The sequence below is a fragment of the Buteo buteo genome, chromosome 11, assembly GCF_964188355.1.
Source record: "Buteo buteo chromosome 11, bButBut1.hap1.1, whole genome shotgun sequence".
NCBI classification, from domain to species: Eukaryota; Metazoa; Chordata; class Aves; order Accipitriformes; family Accipitridae; genus Buteo; species Buteo buteo.
The window spans coordinates 30,504,292-30,518,765 of record NC_134181.1 but is presented as its reverse complement, the minus strand read 5'-3'; the positions used below and the strand labels follow the sequence as shown (position 1 = coordinate 30,518,765).

Here is a 14,474-nt window from a genome sequence, read left to right as displayed (position 1 = left end):
ACAACTCTTTCTGAAAATAACAGGTTGCCTCAAAGATTCTGAAGTAATTTAAGAAAACATGTGGGAGTGGAGAGCAGAGCTCCCACTGGCTGTTTAGGATGACAGCGTTCTCTTACCACACCACTACTCAGATGCAGCATGAGTCAGTGGTTGAGCCCACACGTCTGGGACTCTCGTTAATCATCTCTAAAGGCTCTTTAGGATGAAGCAGCCATGCATTACTCCCGTCAGCAGCCAAAAGGGTTTAGAAACTGGTCAGATCGGTAATCACCCATCCTCAGTATTTCCAAACAGGACCTTTGGGGTAAAGTCAGCCTCCTGGCTTTAAAAATATTAGGCTTTGTGGCAGGATGGAAGAGATCTGTTCCACTGTCACTGGGGAACAGGCATACCCCTCTTCTGCACAAGTGCTGTCTCAGAAAGGCAATATGTAAATCCACATCATCTACATTCTCGCTCTTGGACAAGATCTTCCAAAGATGTCTTCATGGTGTGGCTGTCACCAGAACTGCTCCAGAAGAACTAAAACCACTATACTTAATGGCTGTAAATCTAATTTATCTTTTGGCAAGTACCAGTGTTATAAGCTGTGTAACTAAGCCCATACTTTAAGATTCCAACAACATGTTCAAATGTAATAGTAAGGAATAAAAAATAAAAAATAAAATTTAATAGAGTCTTTTTCTTCCCTATAAACTACGACCACAAAACACACCTTACATTGATTCTGGTCCTCCAGTACCCACTACCTGGCTGCAGCACTGTTCATGTACGTGCACAGTATGAAGTTTAAGCAAGCATACATGTGCAAAGCGCTTTTTAGAGACAGAGTCCAATCAAGGAGTTTTATGAAATACATCCTTAATACTCTTCTTCTTAGTGGGGAAGGAGAACAGGAATAAGGAGGAGTATTAAATAGATAGATTTCCTTAGTACTGGGTAGATGGAGATTTCCACAGTTGTATAACAAAATTACTACCGACAAAAATAGCAAGTGTCTGTTAATACATTTGGCTAAAGCAAATTTAATTTACGCTTACTCCCAAGCCTCCTAAGTATCCTTCACGGGTTACGTAACCTTCTGTTAGCCTGCAGTTCTAACCTCCCAATGCAGGTGGCTTCCAAATTTATTTTAAAATGTTCTCAGAACAACTCATCTTTCAAGCACAAACATGCAGTGCAACGTCACCCAGGCATCAGCGGAAAGAGCATGCACAGCACTTTCACCATAGATCAGGAAACGTTCCAGCCACTCTACCTTCTGATGACTTGTGACTTCGTCCCTGCTCCTGCCCAGCTCCTCAGCAAGTTTCACGTTCTCCTCTTGCAAAGCTGCAAGCTGCTGGGACTTCTGAGCTGCTGCCAGCTTCAGCGCTTCGCTGTGAGGACAGAGAGTGCATCGTTACCATAGGAACGAGAGAGGCAAGAAAAAACTGTGGGAGAGATTCAGCTTCACAGCTTGGAAAAATACATCTAGGTCACGTGTCTAATGGGATCTATAATAAAGGTGACAATCTGTACCTCAGATGCGCAGGGATAGGTTTTACCCTGAAAAGCAGTAGCAGCGCACAACTCCTTTTCCTTTAAACCTATCAGATACTCAAAGAAATGGAAGGTAAGTTCAGACTGCTAGCTCTGCATGCTTCCAATGGTTAGCAAATGCTTAGGTTTAGAAAGACAGGGTAGGGATTGACAAGAGTGTTGGCATGGTTTATAGCCTAGACTTTCTCAGAAGCGAACTCTGGAGCCAGAGGCAAAAGATGAGAATTGGTAAAAAAAAAAAAAAAAAAAAAAAAAAAAGCTTACAGATCCCCTTGCTTAAATACTCTGTACAAGGTGTGACACCCAAACATACAAGAATGTGCAAGATCACAGGAGGCAAAACAGGAAAGTAATCTATTCCATTACTTTTAACAGATACAAAACTGAAAATGAGACTGAACAATAGCTGAAGAAAAAAAATGGATTTGCAGGTTTCATTAGCCTATGTTGCTACTAATGTGTGGTTTCCTTAAAGTAAGTTTATTTTCAACAAATTTTTGAAAAAAATATTTGCATGCCTGCCTGTAACACAAATGACTAACATAAGCTTTTATAAGATTTGACAATATCTTTCAAAAAATAAAAAAAAAAAGCTTAATTTCACTAAACAGTAATTTTAATGACTGTGTTTTGTTTTCATAAAAAGGAATCTCAGTACTCCTATGTGCCAATATTACATAGAGTAATTGACTTGAACATTAAAAATACTTTTATGACTGTGGGATACAGAAGAACCCATAAGTCAGAAACTTATTCAAGCACTTCAAAATACAAGGACTCTATGGTCTATTACTGGGCACATTTAAACAAAAGGAAGTCTGATTTACTTTTTGAATTCAGCACGTAATATGACTAAGATTTCCCAACCACTTCTTCTATCTGGTCTCACCTTGACCAATTTCCAGTCCAATCCACCTAGACTGGATTAAACATGCTAGCTCACATCACTGAACATCGATTCAAATTATATTGGTATGAAGCTACTTGCTGATGCAGGAACATACCTATTTTTAACCACGATTGTTTGCTGAACTGCAGTACTCACCAGTTCTCCTCTTTTTGCTTTCAGCATTAAAGTGTAGATTTGGGGTATTATAAGAAAAAAGCACACAAAATACTGGGGTCAGTTTGTGTGAAATGCTCTCCCATGTTTAGCGCCAAGGAACTTTAAACTGATAGCTGCAAGTGCACTTTACAGTACACAGTACTAAATGAATACATGATGTCCAGCTGGTATTTCTGCTTTTCTTCATCCTAGTTTTACACAGAAGGCTCTTCAATGAAGGACACCAATGTCACTTAACATCCTCCCACCTCCAAAAGGCACCGCTCTAGAGGCAGCAGCATGGCCCTACCTACACTCAACAGCTCCGGTGGGCAAAATTTTCCTTCTGCTCTCCTTTGTAGAAGCAAGGGCACTACCTTCATTAACTGACCTCTCAAAGGTGTTCTCTCTACCCACATCACTGCTGATCAAGAAGTGCCTGTTACCAAGCTAATTCCTTACTCTAATTAAAACAAGGCAACACACAAAAGAATTATGACAACAAAGATCAATTAAAAACCAACTAGACAAGCTTCTACTTGTCCACTGTCTCTTACCACTGATGATTAGACACCACATTCAGCAACAGTCTATGACTAAGATTAACCTTAAGAAAAACAAAAATAATTAAAAAAACCCACAGAGTGGTCAGGATCATGAGAACACCTTTCAGTGCTGAAGATTTTCAAGGAAGTATCTTCTATAAATAACTTCTGCTTGACAAATTACAGTATAATATATTTTGTCTTCCCACAATACCAGAGTCTACTAGCCCCTTGCTGTTCCAGCATTAGAGCAACTAGTCTGGAAATAATTATTCTGCTTTGGCATTTCTTAGGGGCACTGAGGCAGGTAGGAATTGCTCATGGAACAAAATTCTGCCTTTTCTCAAAGTAGGCTGCTGTCTATACAAGCACGCAGTTTTTTAAAAGCAAGCAGCAAAGCCCGTCAGTCATGCAGAAACTTAGTATTAATTCTGTGTGCTGATTTCCTTTGTGCCCTGTCTTCACCTCAGAGCAGTGATTAAGAACTGTCACAAAATGACTTATGGACCTAACACTAATAATAATTAGTCAAAGCTGCTCTTAGCTCTCAGTCCAGATTCCAGCTCTCACTCCATGAGTCATGAAATTCTTCTTGGAGCACAGGTGGGAACAGAGATTTGTGATTTAATGCATTACATCTCTGAAAGTTGGGGGACGTGCAGGTACTGCAGGGTAGCAATAAATAGGCTGGATTTTTATTCATGGTGGCACACCAAAAGCTTTGATACAATGAGATTCCACAGGACAAATTACTTTATACCAAATCCTTTGCAGTTAATTTGTTTGCATACAGTGTTACACATCATTAGTTTGTAGTACCTAAGAGGCAGTTTCTCAAACGATAAGTGATTAAGTCTAGTTTTACATACTATATATGGCATTTGTATTGTACCAGTTAGAAAATAAGTGCATAGTGGGGCAACAGGAATAAACTGGATAAAGCCGTCAATGAAAAATAAAAGCAGAACCAGGTTTTCTGTAAATAAAGCCACTTAAAACTACTTACCACTCCAAGTGTACTTGTAATTAAATCCAAACAGAATTTCTTTACAATAAAGCTTTTAAAATAATCTAGTGCCCTCAGGTGGCAGAACTCTGTACTTCAGCAAACAAATTATTTCAAACAATGCCTGGAGTGAAGGATTTCCTTCACAACCTTCAGTAATTCAGGAGCAACATTCCTATTTCATGTTTTATACATGTCAAACTAATATTTAAGTTTGACCTAATACCTGCTTTATAAGTGCAGATACAGGACAGGTACTGAAAGGCAATTTTTCAAAAAAATGAAAGGTAAATGTAATTACAAAGGAATGGTTTAACAGATTTAATATTGAAATACTTACAATTCTTTTCTAAGTTCTTCCACTTTCTGGTTCTCCAGATTTAGAAGCTCTTTTGATTTAGTAAGTTCCTCTTCATTTTTCAGGTTGTTTTGTTTAAGCATGTCCAACTTAAAGAGGAAAAAAACCCTCATTATACTAGTGAAAACTATACAGCTCTTAGGTGTAGCACTTGGAAAAGATACTCAGCAAAATGGGGGCCTGAGCTGAGCTGTTCCACTTTTTCATCTTTAGTCCTTAGATTAATTCAGTCTATTTGTACTGAGAAGCATTTGTCTAACAAAAAATGTTGAGACTTTCTGCATTCAAGTCAAGCAGCACAAAGAATTCAAAGTCCACTGAAGAGCAGCTGACAGTAATCTGATGTATATACCCTGATATAAAAGGTAAAGCTCCAAAGCACCTCTGTTTTAAATGCTATACAACTCAAAGCACCTTTTTCTTTTTTTTAAATTCAACGCTTGTTGCAAAAATTAGCTGTTCCCTTGATCTTTATTCCTCTAAGGTAACAAATAAAAAGTTCTGCTTTACCATACCTTAATTTCTGAGAAACAGTAGGCTGAATGCTGTGCTTGCAACCATAAGAAATGAACTCCTTTCAGAGATCTTGTTGCATGGGACAAATTGCTGTATATCAATTTACTGAGCTTGCATCTACCACGCAAACACAAGCTTGCCAACCTTATTTGTTTGCATTCAGCGACACATTATATTACATAACAGATAATCTTCAGCCATTCTCATGGCATTACAGGACCCTGTGGATTTTTTTTTTAATCCAGAAAGTGAAGCCCTGCCTTTATTAACGTCATCGCTTTTAATTCTCAAGTCATCAGATCTCATTGGAAATCATTACTGTTTCAGCACAAGCTGTGGCATTTAGGTTAGCCCAGCTGTTCACTACCCACTATTACAGGAGTTGCAAAAGATGAAAGCCATCAAAAAGAGGCCACTGGGTGCTCAAGATCTGCAGAAAAGATGCCAGTTCAACATTAGAATAGATACTCTGGGGCAAAAGTGTGAAAGATATTAGTAGGGACATCCTTCCCTTCTTTAAATCCTGAAGTATCACAAAGTGGTGGGAGGACACAGACTGAAAACGGGTCCCTAGAGGAACTGCTGTACATGTTTGACTGTGAAGTTCTTTGGGACCATTGTGCTCATGTATAGTGCATAGCTCAGCAGAATTTGTACCTTGTCAGACCACAAGTCTGATTAACAGAAAAGTGGAAAAAAGAAGTAATTATAACATTACACATGTCAAGATCACAAAGAAGATGTACAGAGCAAGGAGTGCATTATCGGTGAGAAATAGAACGATAACTTTTGTGGATTAGGAGCACTGCTACTCTCTCTGCAGCACTTCATCAGAGTGTGAAGTTGCACCCCATGCTTACAGCCAGGGAATTGAAGCAGAGTGGTCACATCTAAGCAACTTATCCAAAGCTATACAGCAAGACTGATTAGTCCTCAAGTCAAACCCATGTCTCTTGATTCTGTGATCTGCAAAAGCTGCTGTAGCATCCAGAACTCCTATTACATAAGATTTTTTTTTTTTTTTCTGCACCAAGATTTAAGGGACATGAACTTACATGCTGTACGTATGGTATTTAAAACCACATGCAAAATACAAAAGAACACAGGTCATACGGCTACATAAAGCACCTAGCTTTTGCATCAATATGCACCCATCTACTAAGTTTTCACAAGCCAGTCAAGACTGAATATTGTGGTGGGAAAATGACAGAATCCACTCTTGCCTAATCTAATTCTCTGTAATTCAACAGTTGTTCCTTACAAACTGGGCAAAACTTTTCATATAAAAGCATTTAAATGTGATTACTTCATTCTGTAGCTTCTCGTTTGTCTGTCTAGAGTTCTCCAAAGAGGCCAAAGTTTCAATCTTTTCTTTGTGAATGGCATCCTTCTCTTTGGTCACCTTCTCCACAGTCTGGAAAACATCTTCTGCCATTTTGGCAGCCTATATATAAAGGAGGGTGGGGAGGGGGAAAAAAAGAAAAAAAAGGTATTACCCAAAGGGACCTCTGAAAGCAAAAGATGAATCACAATACTTTATGCACAGCTCCACGGTTTACCAGCTGCTTTCCAATTAAATAAGGACTTCAACTGGGAATTTCTTTGCATTTTGAAGCTGCATAAAGTATAAAAATAAAGGGACATGAGAAGATTAAATTCCATGCGGAAATAGATCATAACCCCATGCTTGTGTCACCACCGAGGAAGCCCGTTTCTTCAATTCCTGGATTTCTCATTACCACCACTGTGATTGCTCTTAGACTTCTAACCACTTTAGACAGTAGTAGTTCAATAGATATTCACTTCCAACAGACTGCTCTATTTTCAGAAAATGTGGAATTATAAAAAGCTGTTAAAAATTTGAAAAATAATTAAAAATTAAATAGGAGATAAAGCCAATTATCGCATTATTTCAGTGTTGTTCATTATGCCCTCATAAAAGGAAACACTTCACAAGAATATTAAAATACTTAGGAAGGCATAATGCATTCCTACAGGATATCTTGATTCCAATTTGTATTCAAAGTGATTTTATGGGCTTCATGCCCCACAAACCGAAATTCAAAATACTTTACAGAATTTGTTGGTGGTGAATACAAAACACTTCTGTGAATAAAAAGAACACCAGAATTGTCAATGTCTTTAACAGACTGAAAGTCCTATAATATTAATTTAAATGGTTCTCTTACGCTGTTTTTTATCCAATTACATTTACAGGAGGAGTACATTGTTTTATATTTTTTTGAGTAACTCAAATTTGTAGTTTGTTGTAATTTAACATAAAATTGCACAAAGATCTAATCTAAAACCTCATCTATTACTACTCTAGCTTTTAAGCTGCAGAGTACTTCAACAGAAGGTGCTCAATTTCTCCCACCAGATTCAGGAAACAAAACTTCCTTTTATTCACAGTTTACATTGTTTTCTTGCAACATTCAGCGACAACATAGGCTTTTATATTTAGAAATATATTTTTAAAAATATTAAAGTGTCTTTCAGACTCACAGTTACAACTTGGAAAAAAAACCAAAGTAATATTGAGAGAGACCGTAATTCCAGCCTGTTTATACTGAGATGAAGTGCTGATTGTGCAATGAAGTGCAGAGAGGAAACCATTGGGTTAGTGCTCAGTATTAGTAAAACCATATTCGATTGTTTAACTATGTGTTTCAATACCTCATTTTTTTGTGCTACTGTTTGGGCCTGGAGAGTCTCAATTTCTTTTACTTTCAAAGCCAGATTGTTCATCTCCTCCTGCAGCATCTGATTTTTGCCCTGACAGATCAGCAATTTGCCTGAAAGGTCACTATTAGTTTGTTCTAAAAGTGCTACTTCCTCGTGCAGTTTATAATAATCCTTGGAGAATTTCTCCTTCTGTTTTAGTATTTCTTCCTTCACGATGAGCAGACTCCTCTGTTCAGCAAGCAGGCTGTCATTTTCACGAAGTAACTTTATTCTCTCCTTCTCTGTCACCTCGTGCTTGTGTTGAAGATCATGTAGCCTCTCGGAGACACAGCTGTGCAAGTTCTGGAGCTCCACTTTTGATTTAGACAAGGAAGCAATGTCACTCTTCAGTCGTTCGATACTGGAAGCAAGCTGCTCTGTCTCTGCAAAGAGGGTTTCTTTTTCTTTAATTATTTCCACCAGTTTAGTTTCAGATTTTTCTTTCTCCTGAAATAGAACTTCTTTCTCAGTCAGAAATGCTTTATTTTTGTCTCTCAGCTCCTCTATCTCTTTCTCTAAGAAGCTGATGTTGCTTTGAAGTTCCATACGTTCCAACAAAAATGATTCCTTGTCCAGTTTTCTAGCTTCCTTTTCTATGGTTAAGTTTTCTTTCATAATCGCAACCTCGCCATTTAATTTCTGACACTTATCTTGCAATTCAGTCCTCTCTCTGGTCAGCATTTCCCTATCAGAGGAACAGGTTTCGAATGAAGATGACAGGACCTGCTTGGCATGTGACACAGCAGCTAGTTCATTTTCTAATGTTCTTTTAGCATCCTGGGCCTCTTTCAGAAGATCTGAAAGGTCACATTTACAGGCTATTAGCTCTTGATTTTCTAGAGTCTTCTTACTTAGGTCTTCCTTGAGGGTTTCAATAGAATTTTGGAGCATGGTATTCTCTTGGGCCAGAGCTCTCTTGGCTGAGATGTCCAGTTCATATTCTCTCTTCATATCAGAAATCACATTTGCAGAAGACTTGTTTTCATCGAGAAGTTCTAAGTATTTGTTCTGCAATTCATTCTTCTCTTGGAGAAGAGTTTCATTGTGCTTTTCAAATTGCAACAACTTATGAAAAACAGATTCCTTTTCTAAGTTCAGTTCATTTATTTTCTCAGTAAAGACTCTCTCAGCAAGCACAGCATCTGCTGTGGCCTTAGCAAGCTTTTCAGCAATTGCCTTATTTTCATTTAAAAGTTCCTCCCTTTCAGCCAAAAGCCTTCGTTCTGATGAAGAAAGAGCCTCTTTCTCTTGAAGTAACTGAACACATTCAGAATTGGATATCTCTCTTGAGGCTTTCATTTCCTCAAGAAGACAAGAGAGACTAGCAAGAGAATCTTTCAACTCCATATTGTCTTTCATCGCTTTTTTAAGTTCTTTATGTTCAGTCTCAAGTTCTGTTTGCATCTTTTCCCTCCTCGCTTTTAATGCTTGGTTTTCACTAACTGTATTGTCTAAACTCACATGCAGCTCTTCTATGCTTTTAAGGAGCATCTCCTTCTCAGACTGCAGACTCTGACTTGTCTGCAACAGACAGTCCATTTCATTTTTTAAGGCTATATGTGTATTTTTAAGATCTGAGTGTTTACCTAGGGCTGAATCTCTCTCTGCAGTCAGAGTTGAAAGTTCTTGCAGTAGCTCTCTTTGATCTCTGGCCAGGGCCTCACAAGAACTTTCCAGCTTCTGAATAACATCATCTTTGTCTTTAACAACTGCATCCTTCTCTTCCAAAAGTTTCTTCTGATAATGGTCCAGTTCTTCCCATTCTTTGATATGTTTCTGACATACCACATCCACAGCATCTTTGTTGGCCTGAAGTTCTTTCAGCTGTTGGAGCAAGGCTGACTCTGAAGACCGGAGAGCATGATTTTCTTGAGTTACCTTCAGGAGGTCTGCCTGTGCTGCTTCTACTTCAGAGAGTAATTTGCTTTTCTCAGAAATTAGGTCTACCTTTTCTGTGCTTTCCTGTTGGCTTTTGGCCTCAGCTTCTTCCTTCTGCTTCAGGATTTTTTTGTTTTCTGAATTAAGTTCTTCATTTATTGTCCAAAGTTCTTCTTGGTCTTGTTGCATTAACAAAATCTTTGATTCCAATTCTAGAAGTTTTGATAACAAGGAACCTCTCTCTAATTTTAAAGTATTCCCCTCCTGTGCCAAAGTCTCTTTTTCTGATACCAACTCCCTCATCTTGTCTGACATTAGTTCAATTTCTTTTCTGGCTGATGCTAACACAGAGCTTAAGGACTAAAGAAACAAAGTCAGGGAGAAGGGAAAACAAAAATGGAGTCAAGCAGACAAATGAGAAACATGGTTTAAGGGCAAATAGAGCTATTGTAACTTAAGTTTTAAAAAAGTGTATACACTGACACACAGTCCTTGTGTGAACTCAATTGTTGACAGCCACCCCTGATATTTCATTACAAAACACCCACCATCCACAAGAAAACTTTACAGTGGTTAATAAAAATAATAACATAATAATAATAATTTTTAAAAAATGGTTTAAAGGTTCCTCCACACAAGACTCTCATCTTGTTTTTAAAACTACTCTCAACAAATTTTGTCAATGTAAATTACTCAGAAAGAAAAGCCACAAAATTATTTCATGAGAATCTAACTGAATTAAAATGCAAGGAGTTATATTAGATACTGACTTCCAATCTCAAATTCACCTTCTGGAGAGAATTCACCTCATGATTCTGCCCAAAACATATTGTCATAGCCCGTTCAAAACACCACATCAGTGGTGTATTTAAAGTTAACCTGTGTGCCAATTTATACACTAAATATTTTGCTAAGCATAAAACAAAGAATATAGCAAATAACTAACAAGGGATGAAAGCAAGCAGTAATGTCAAAGAAACAGGAGAAAAAAAAAATTACTGAAGTCAAGCTACACACTAAATAGTTGCACATAATATGGGATCATAGTATTGAACAAAATTTCGGGTGTGTAACACTTTAAAATGAGATGGTTCACAACATATTTTAAAATAATTAATGCATTTAAAAAACAGAGAAGAACACTTGGCTCCAACTGATTGTGCTGAGCCAGATATCTATGAATGTGAAATGTTAACATTAAAGAACTGTATTTCATGGATTCTTGTGTAATCTAGAGAAGACAGCCAGTTAGTCGTGTATGCTTCTTTTCCCTTAGCAATATTAATCAACCCTGGAAAAGTTCAAAAAAGAAACACTGCAAAAATCTTACTATGAAATGGTGAAGCCAGGCAAAAACCAGTGATTCACCGGAAACAGAAAGATTTAAACTTTAAATTACTTGCAGAGTAACAGATATACATACTTTGGCCTGTTCTGCTTGATTTTTCAGCTCCTCAGCCTGTTTTTCTAACTCATCATTTTTCTTTTGTGCAATTTTCAGCGCCTCTTCTGCATCCAGCAAGTTCTGCTTAAACCCTTTGATATCTGCATCATGTTTAGTGATCATCTCAGAAGTTTCTTTTTCATACTTTGCCTGAAGATCCTTATACTGATTCTGGCTAGTCTCGATTTGCTTTTTCTGATAGAAGATAAAACAATTGGAACACCGTTAAAGAAGCAGTGATACAGTATTTTGCACATAGTTAGCTAGTGCTTTTTAAAGTTGTTCTTACCATGTCTGTTAGTTGATCCTGCATATTTTTCAGTTCTCCTTGATGAATCTTGAGAGTTTCTTGCTGACTCTGCTCAGCTTTCTGTGTTGTCTGCTCCACATTTTTCTGAAGCTGAACAGCCTTTTCATTTGCTTTTGTAAGCTCAAGTTGTATTTGGTCCAACTGCCTAAAAGACCAAATAAAAGAACATTACTTTTTGCTGACAGCATGACAAGCACAGAGATGAAAGACTCTAAATTATGCTGAAGTTCTATATTCTGTCCAAGTATTTAGAAAGAGATTTAATTATTTAACATATAGAGAATATTCTGCTAAATTAAATATACACAAGTGAGACCGAGCACTTGCTCGTGTGCAGACCAACACAGCTGACAGTTACTTTGCCCCCAGGGGTTTTGTAAAGGTAAAGAACAACTATTCTACATATAATTTTTATTTGAAACAAAACACATTTTCTTTTGCTAGACAAAAATGTGACGCAAGTCTTTTATATATCCAAATAAACCAACCTTATCAGGTAGTCAAATAATTAGGAAGCACAATCACAAAACAGTCTAGATTATTAAAAAGGTCGTTTACGCTGGGCAATGAGAAGCATGTTACATAAGAATTTTAGAATTATAAATGTTAGGTGCTCTCCAAATCACTCTGAGGAGACTGTTTTGATTAACTTAGTTTGATAGAATAAGTTCACTTGTCATATCAGTGCGACACTCAGGAGCATCTTGTTCAGATATTTACAAAAAGATAAAATGAGAAGCTGGAAGTGCATGAGTAAAGAAACGTGAAAATGTTCTGACAACAATGGAATACCTTTCTTTTAACCGAAGCTCATCATTCATTTTCGTAAGCTGGGCAGAGCTGTCTCCTGAAGACTTCATGATCTCTGCAATATCATTTTCAAGTTTGGCTTTCGCTTCAATCAGTTGCTGTTCTCTCTCTTCTCGCTCCTTCAATTTCTTCTCCATCACTGAGCAAGACAAAGGCTGTTAGTCTAGTAAATTTAAGAGAAAGGGTATGCACAGACTAGCTAGAAAATAGTAAAGAATATCAACAGAGCAATATGAATGCTAAAGACCTTGCAAATTACCCCTTTAAAATTAAAAATTATGATTGTTTGAACTTTGAACTGTTAACTGCAGCAAAAGGTTAAGAACTCTTCAGAAATAGTAAAAAAGCAACTAGTCAAGAAATCTTCCTTTCAGAAGTGATTGACTTAACTTCAGGCCATGAGAAGTGGATACAAGTTCTAACCATATCAGAGGATAATCAAGCAATATAATAAGAGAGGCATGCACATCTTACAGGCGAGACAACTCACCAGCTATTTAGTAGAGCAGTAAAAGACATAATGCAAGCAACATGAAGCTGCAGCGAAAAAATTACTCAGTCCAGGGCAGGCACTGCCACCAAGGGCAAGAGGAGCCTGTGGGATGACTTCTACAGTCCCAACAGCACCTTGAAAGGCTTGCTTACGGGGTACGTAATCATTCTTAATTTCTTTCTACGTTGATTTTAAATTGAGATGTACAACTAGAAAGATACACCAAGACTCCCTCCTGTGAGATAGGAAGAAGGAGACAACCAGACTAATGTACAGTCTTTTTTATGTCCTTAAACAGAAAACACTACTTATGGACTGACATTTGTAATGCTTCAGTCTGGTCTCCAAGCCTTTTCCTGGTATCTGACCATCACCCCAGCATGACTTTATTGCAACGTCAAACAAGAATTTAACTATTGATTTGGAATACAATCAGCCAGGAAGTTGTCTGCTTTACTGCACTGTTTCCTAAACATTATCACCATCTTGCTACGTCAATATGCACAGTGCCACAAAAGCTGTTTTCTGCCTAGAAAAAAGTCTTTCTTTTGAAGGCATATGCATTTGTGAAAGCATTATACACTATAGTGTGGCAAGCTGAGCAGGAGGCATACGAAAGCACAAAGCTGATGCACATTTCAAAACATTCCATTTTATTACTTCCTTACCAGTCAAACTAGACTTCAGCTGTTCCAGTTCTGAAGACATGAGTGCAAACTGCTCTTCTTTTTGGTTTAGTTTTTTTATTGTTTCTATGCAAGTAAAATTTTGAAAATAAAGTTAGTAACTCCTTAGATGCAGACAATTCCACCTCCTTGCAAGGTATATTACTCTTAAGAAGAGAGGCTGCAAGTAATCCTGTCCTTTATATAGCTGCTGAAACTGCTGTGCCACCAGGTGTAAATTTGAAAGTGCATTAAAAAAAACCTTTTATTTTGCAGCATTTATTTTCTGCAGCCTTTCAGTTCTTTTAAGTGCAGCAGCAGACATACCTTGCATAGTTTGTTGAACGTTTTCTGCTTCATCAGCTGCACTAGTAAACTTGTCTTTCTGAAAAATGGATAAAAACCTAAGGTAAGATTTGGTAATAGCAGTATAATTCAGCCACTGAATTTATATTAGGTATTTTTCAAGTACAAAATAGAACGGTCTTCACTCCAATCATAAATAGATCTGAAGTTTTTGAATTACAGTTTAGCATAGATATATTCGGCAAGATTTTTCCCTTGCCTTGGTTGCAAGCAAGTCCCTAAATTTTCAAAATAACTTCACCATCAGCTAGCATAGCAACAGAACTGCAGCCACAGAGTCCAGTGTAGGAGATGTGATTTCTGGGCTTCTCAACACAAGAAGCTATCCATGCTGCTCATAGGCTGCACAGTGGACATCTGCAATCTTGTGATCAATCTCATACCAGTGTCTTCCAGCTCTACCAGCAGGAATAGATGCTAGACTATGAAGAAAAGGGAGGATACTGAGGAAGATAAGAAGGAAGACTCTTCCAAGTTCAAATACTTGCTACGGCCATAGGAAGATTTTATCACAGGGACAGTAAAACCTGAAAGCATGTCTTTTTGTTACTGACTCTGGTGTAGTTTCTCAGGAGAATCCCACCCAACTACACAATACTTGCAAACCTAATTACATTTGCAAAATGAGAAATCAGGTGAAAAATGTATTAAAAAACCATTTGTAAGACATGCGTAGAGTGAGCATTAATTTGTACAACATTTATAAACAAGGGCCACGTGCTCCTTAATGAGTAGTCTAAATTTAAGCTACATGCTGCTTTTGATTTGGTTT

At 37.6% G+C, this 14,474-nt stretch overlaps 1 protein-coding gene across 11 annotated transcripts in view; it reads right to left on the bottom strand.

Annotated features, from left to right (window-relative positions):
- CLIP1 (CAP-Gly domain containing linker protein 1) overlaps positions 1–14,474 on the bottom strand; it is a 73,671-nt gene that overhangs the window by 14,081 nt on the left and 45,116 nt on the right. For 7 of the 11 annotated variants that reach the window (XM_075041277.1, XM_075041283.1, XM_075041282.1 and 4 more), the window contains 9 exons: positions 13,664–13,721; positions 13,340–13,423; positions 12,161–12,317; positions 11,348–11,513; positions 11,038–11,253; positions 7,689–9,974; positions 6,319–6,456; positions 4,479–4,585; positions 1,259–1,379 (listed from right to left, as the gene is read on the bottom strand). In XM_075041277.1, coding sequence (XP_074897378.1) covers positions 1,259–1,379; positions 4,479–4,585; positions 6,319–6,456; positions 7,689–9,974; positions 11,038–11,253; positions 11,348–11,513; positions 12,161–12,317; positions 13,340–13,423; positions 13,664–13,721 — 3,333 coding nt within the window. The remainder of the gene's footprint in view (positions 1–1,258; positions 1,380–4,478; positions 4,586–6,318; positions 6,457–7,688; positions 9,975–11,037; positions 11,254–11,347; positions 11,514–12,160; positions 12,318–13,339; positions 13,424–13,663; positions 13,722–14,474) is intronic. The other 4 variants (XM_075041285.1, XM_075041287.1, XM_075041286.1 and 1 more) reach the window with 1 other exon arrangement.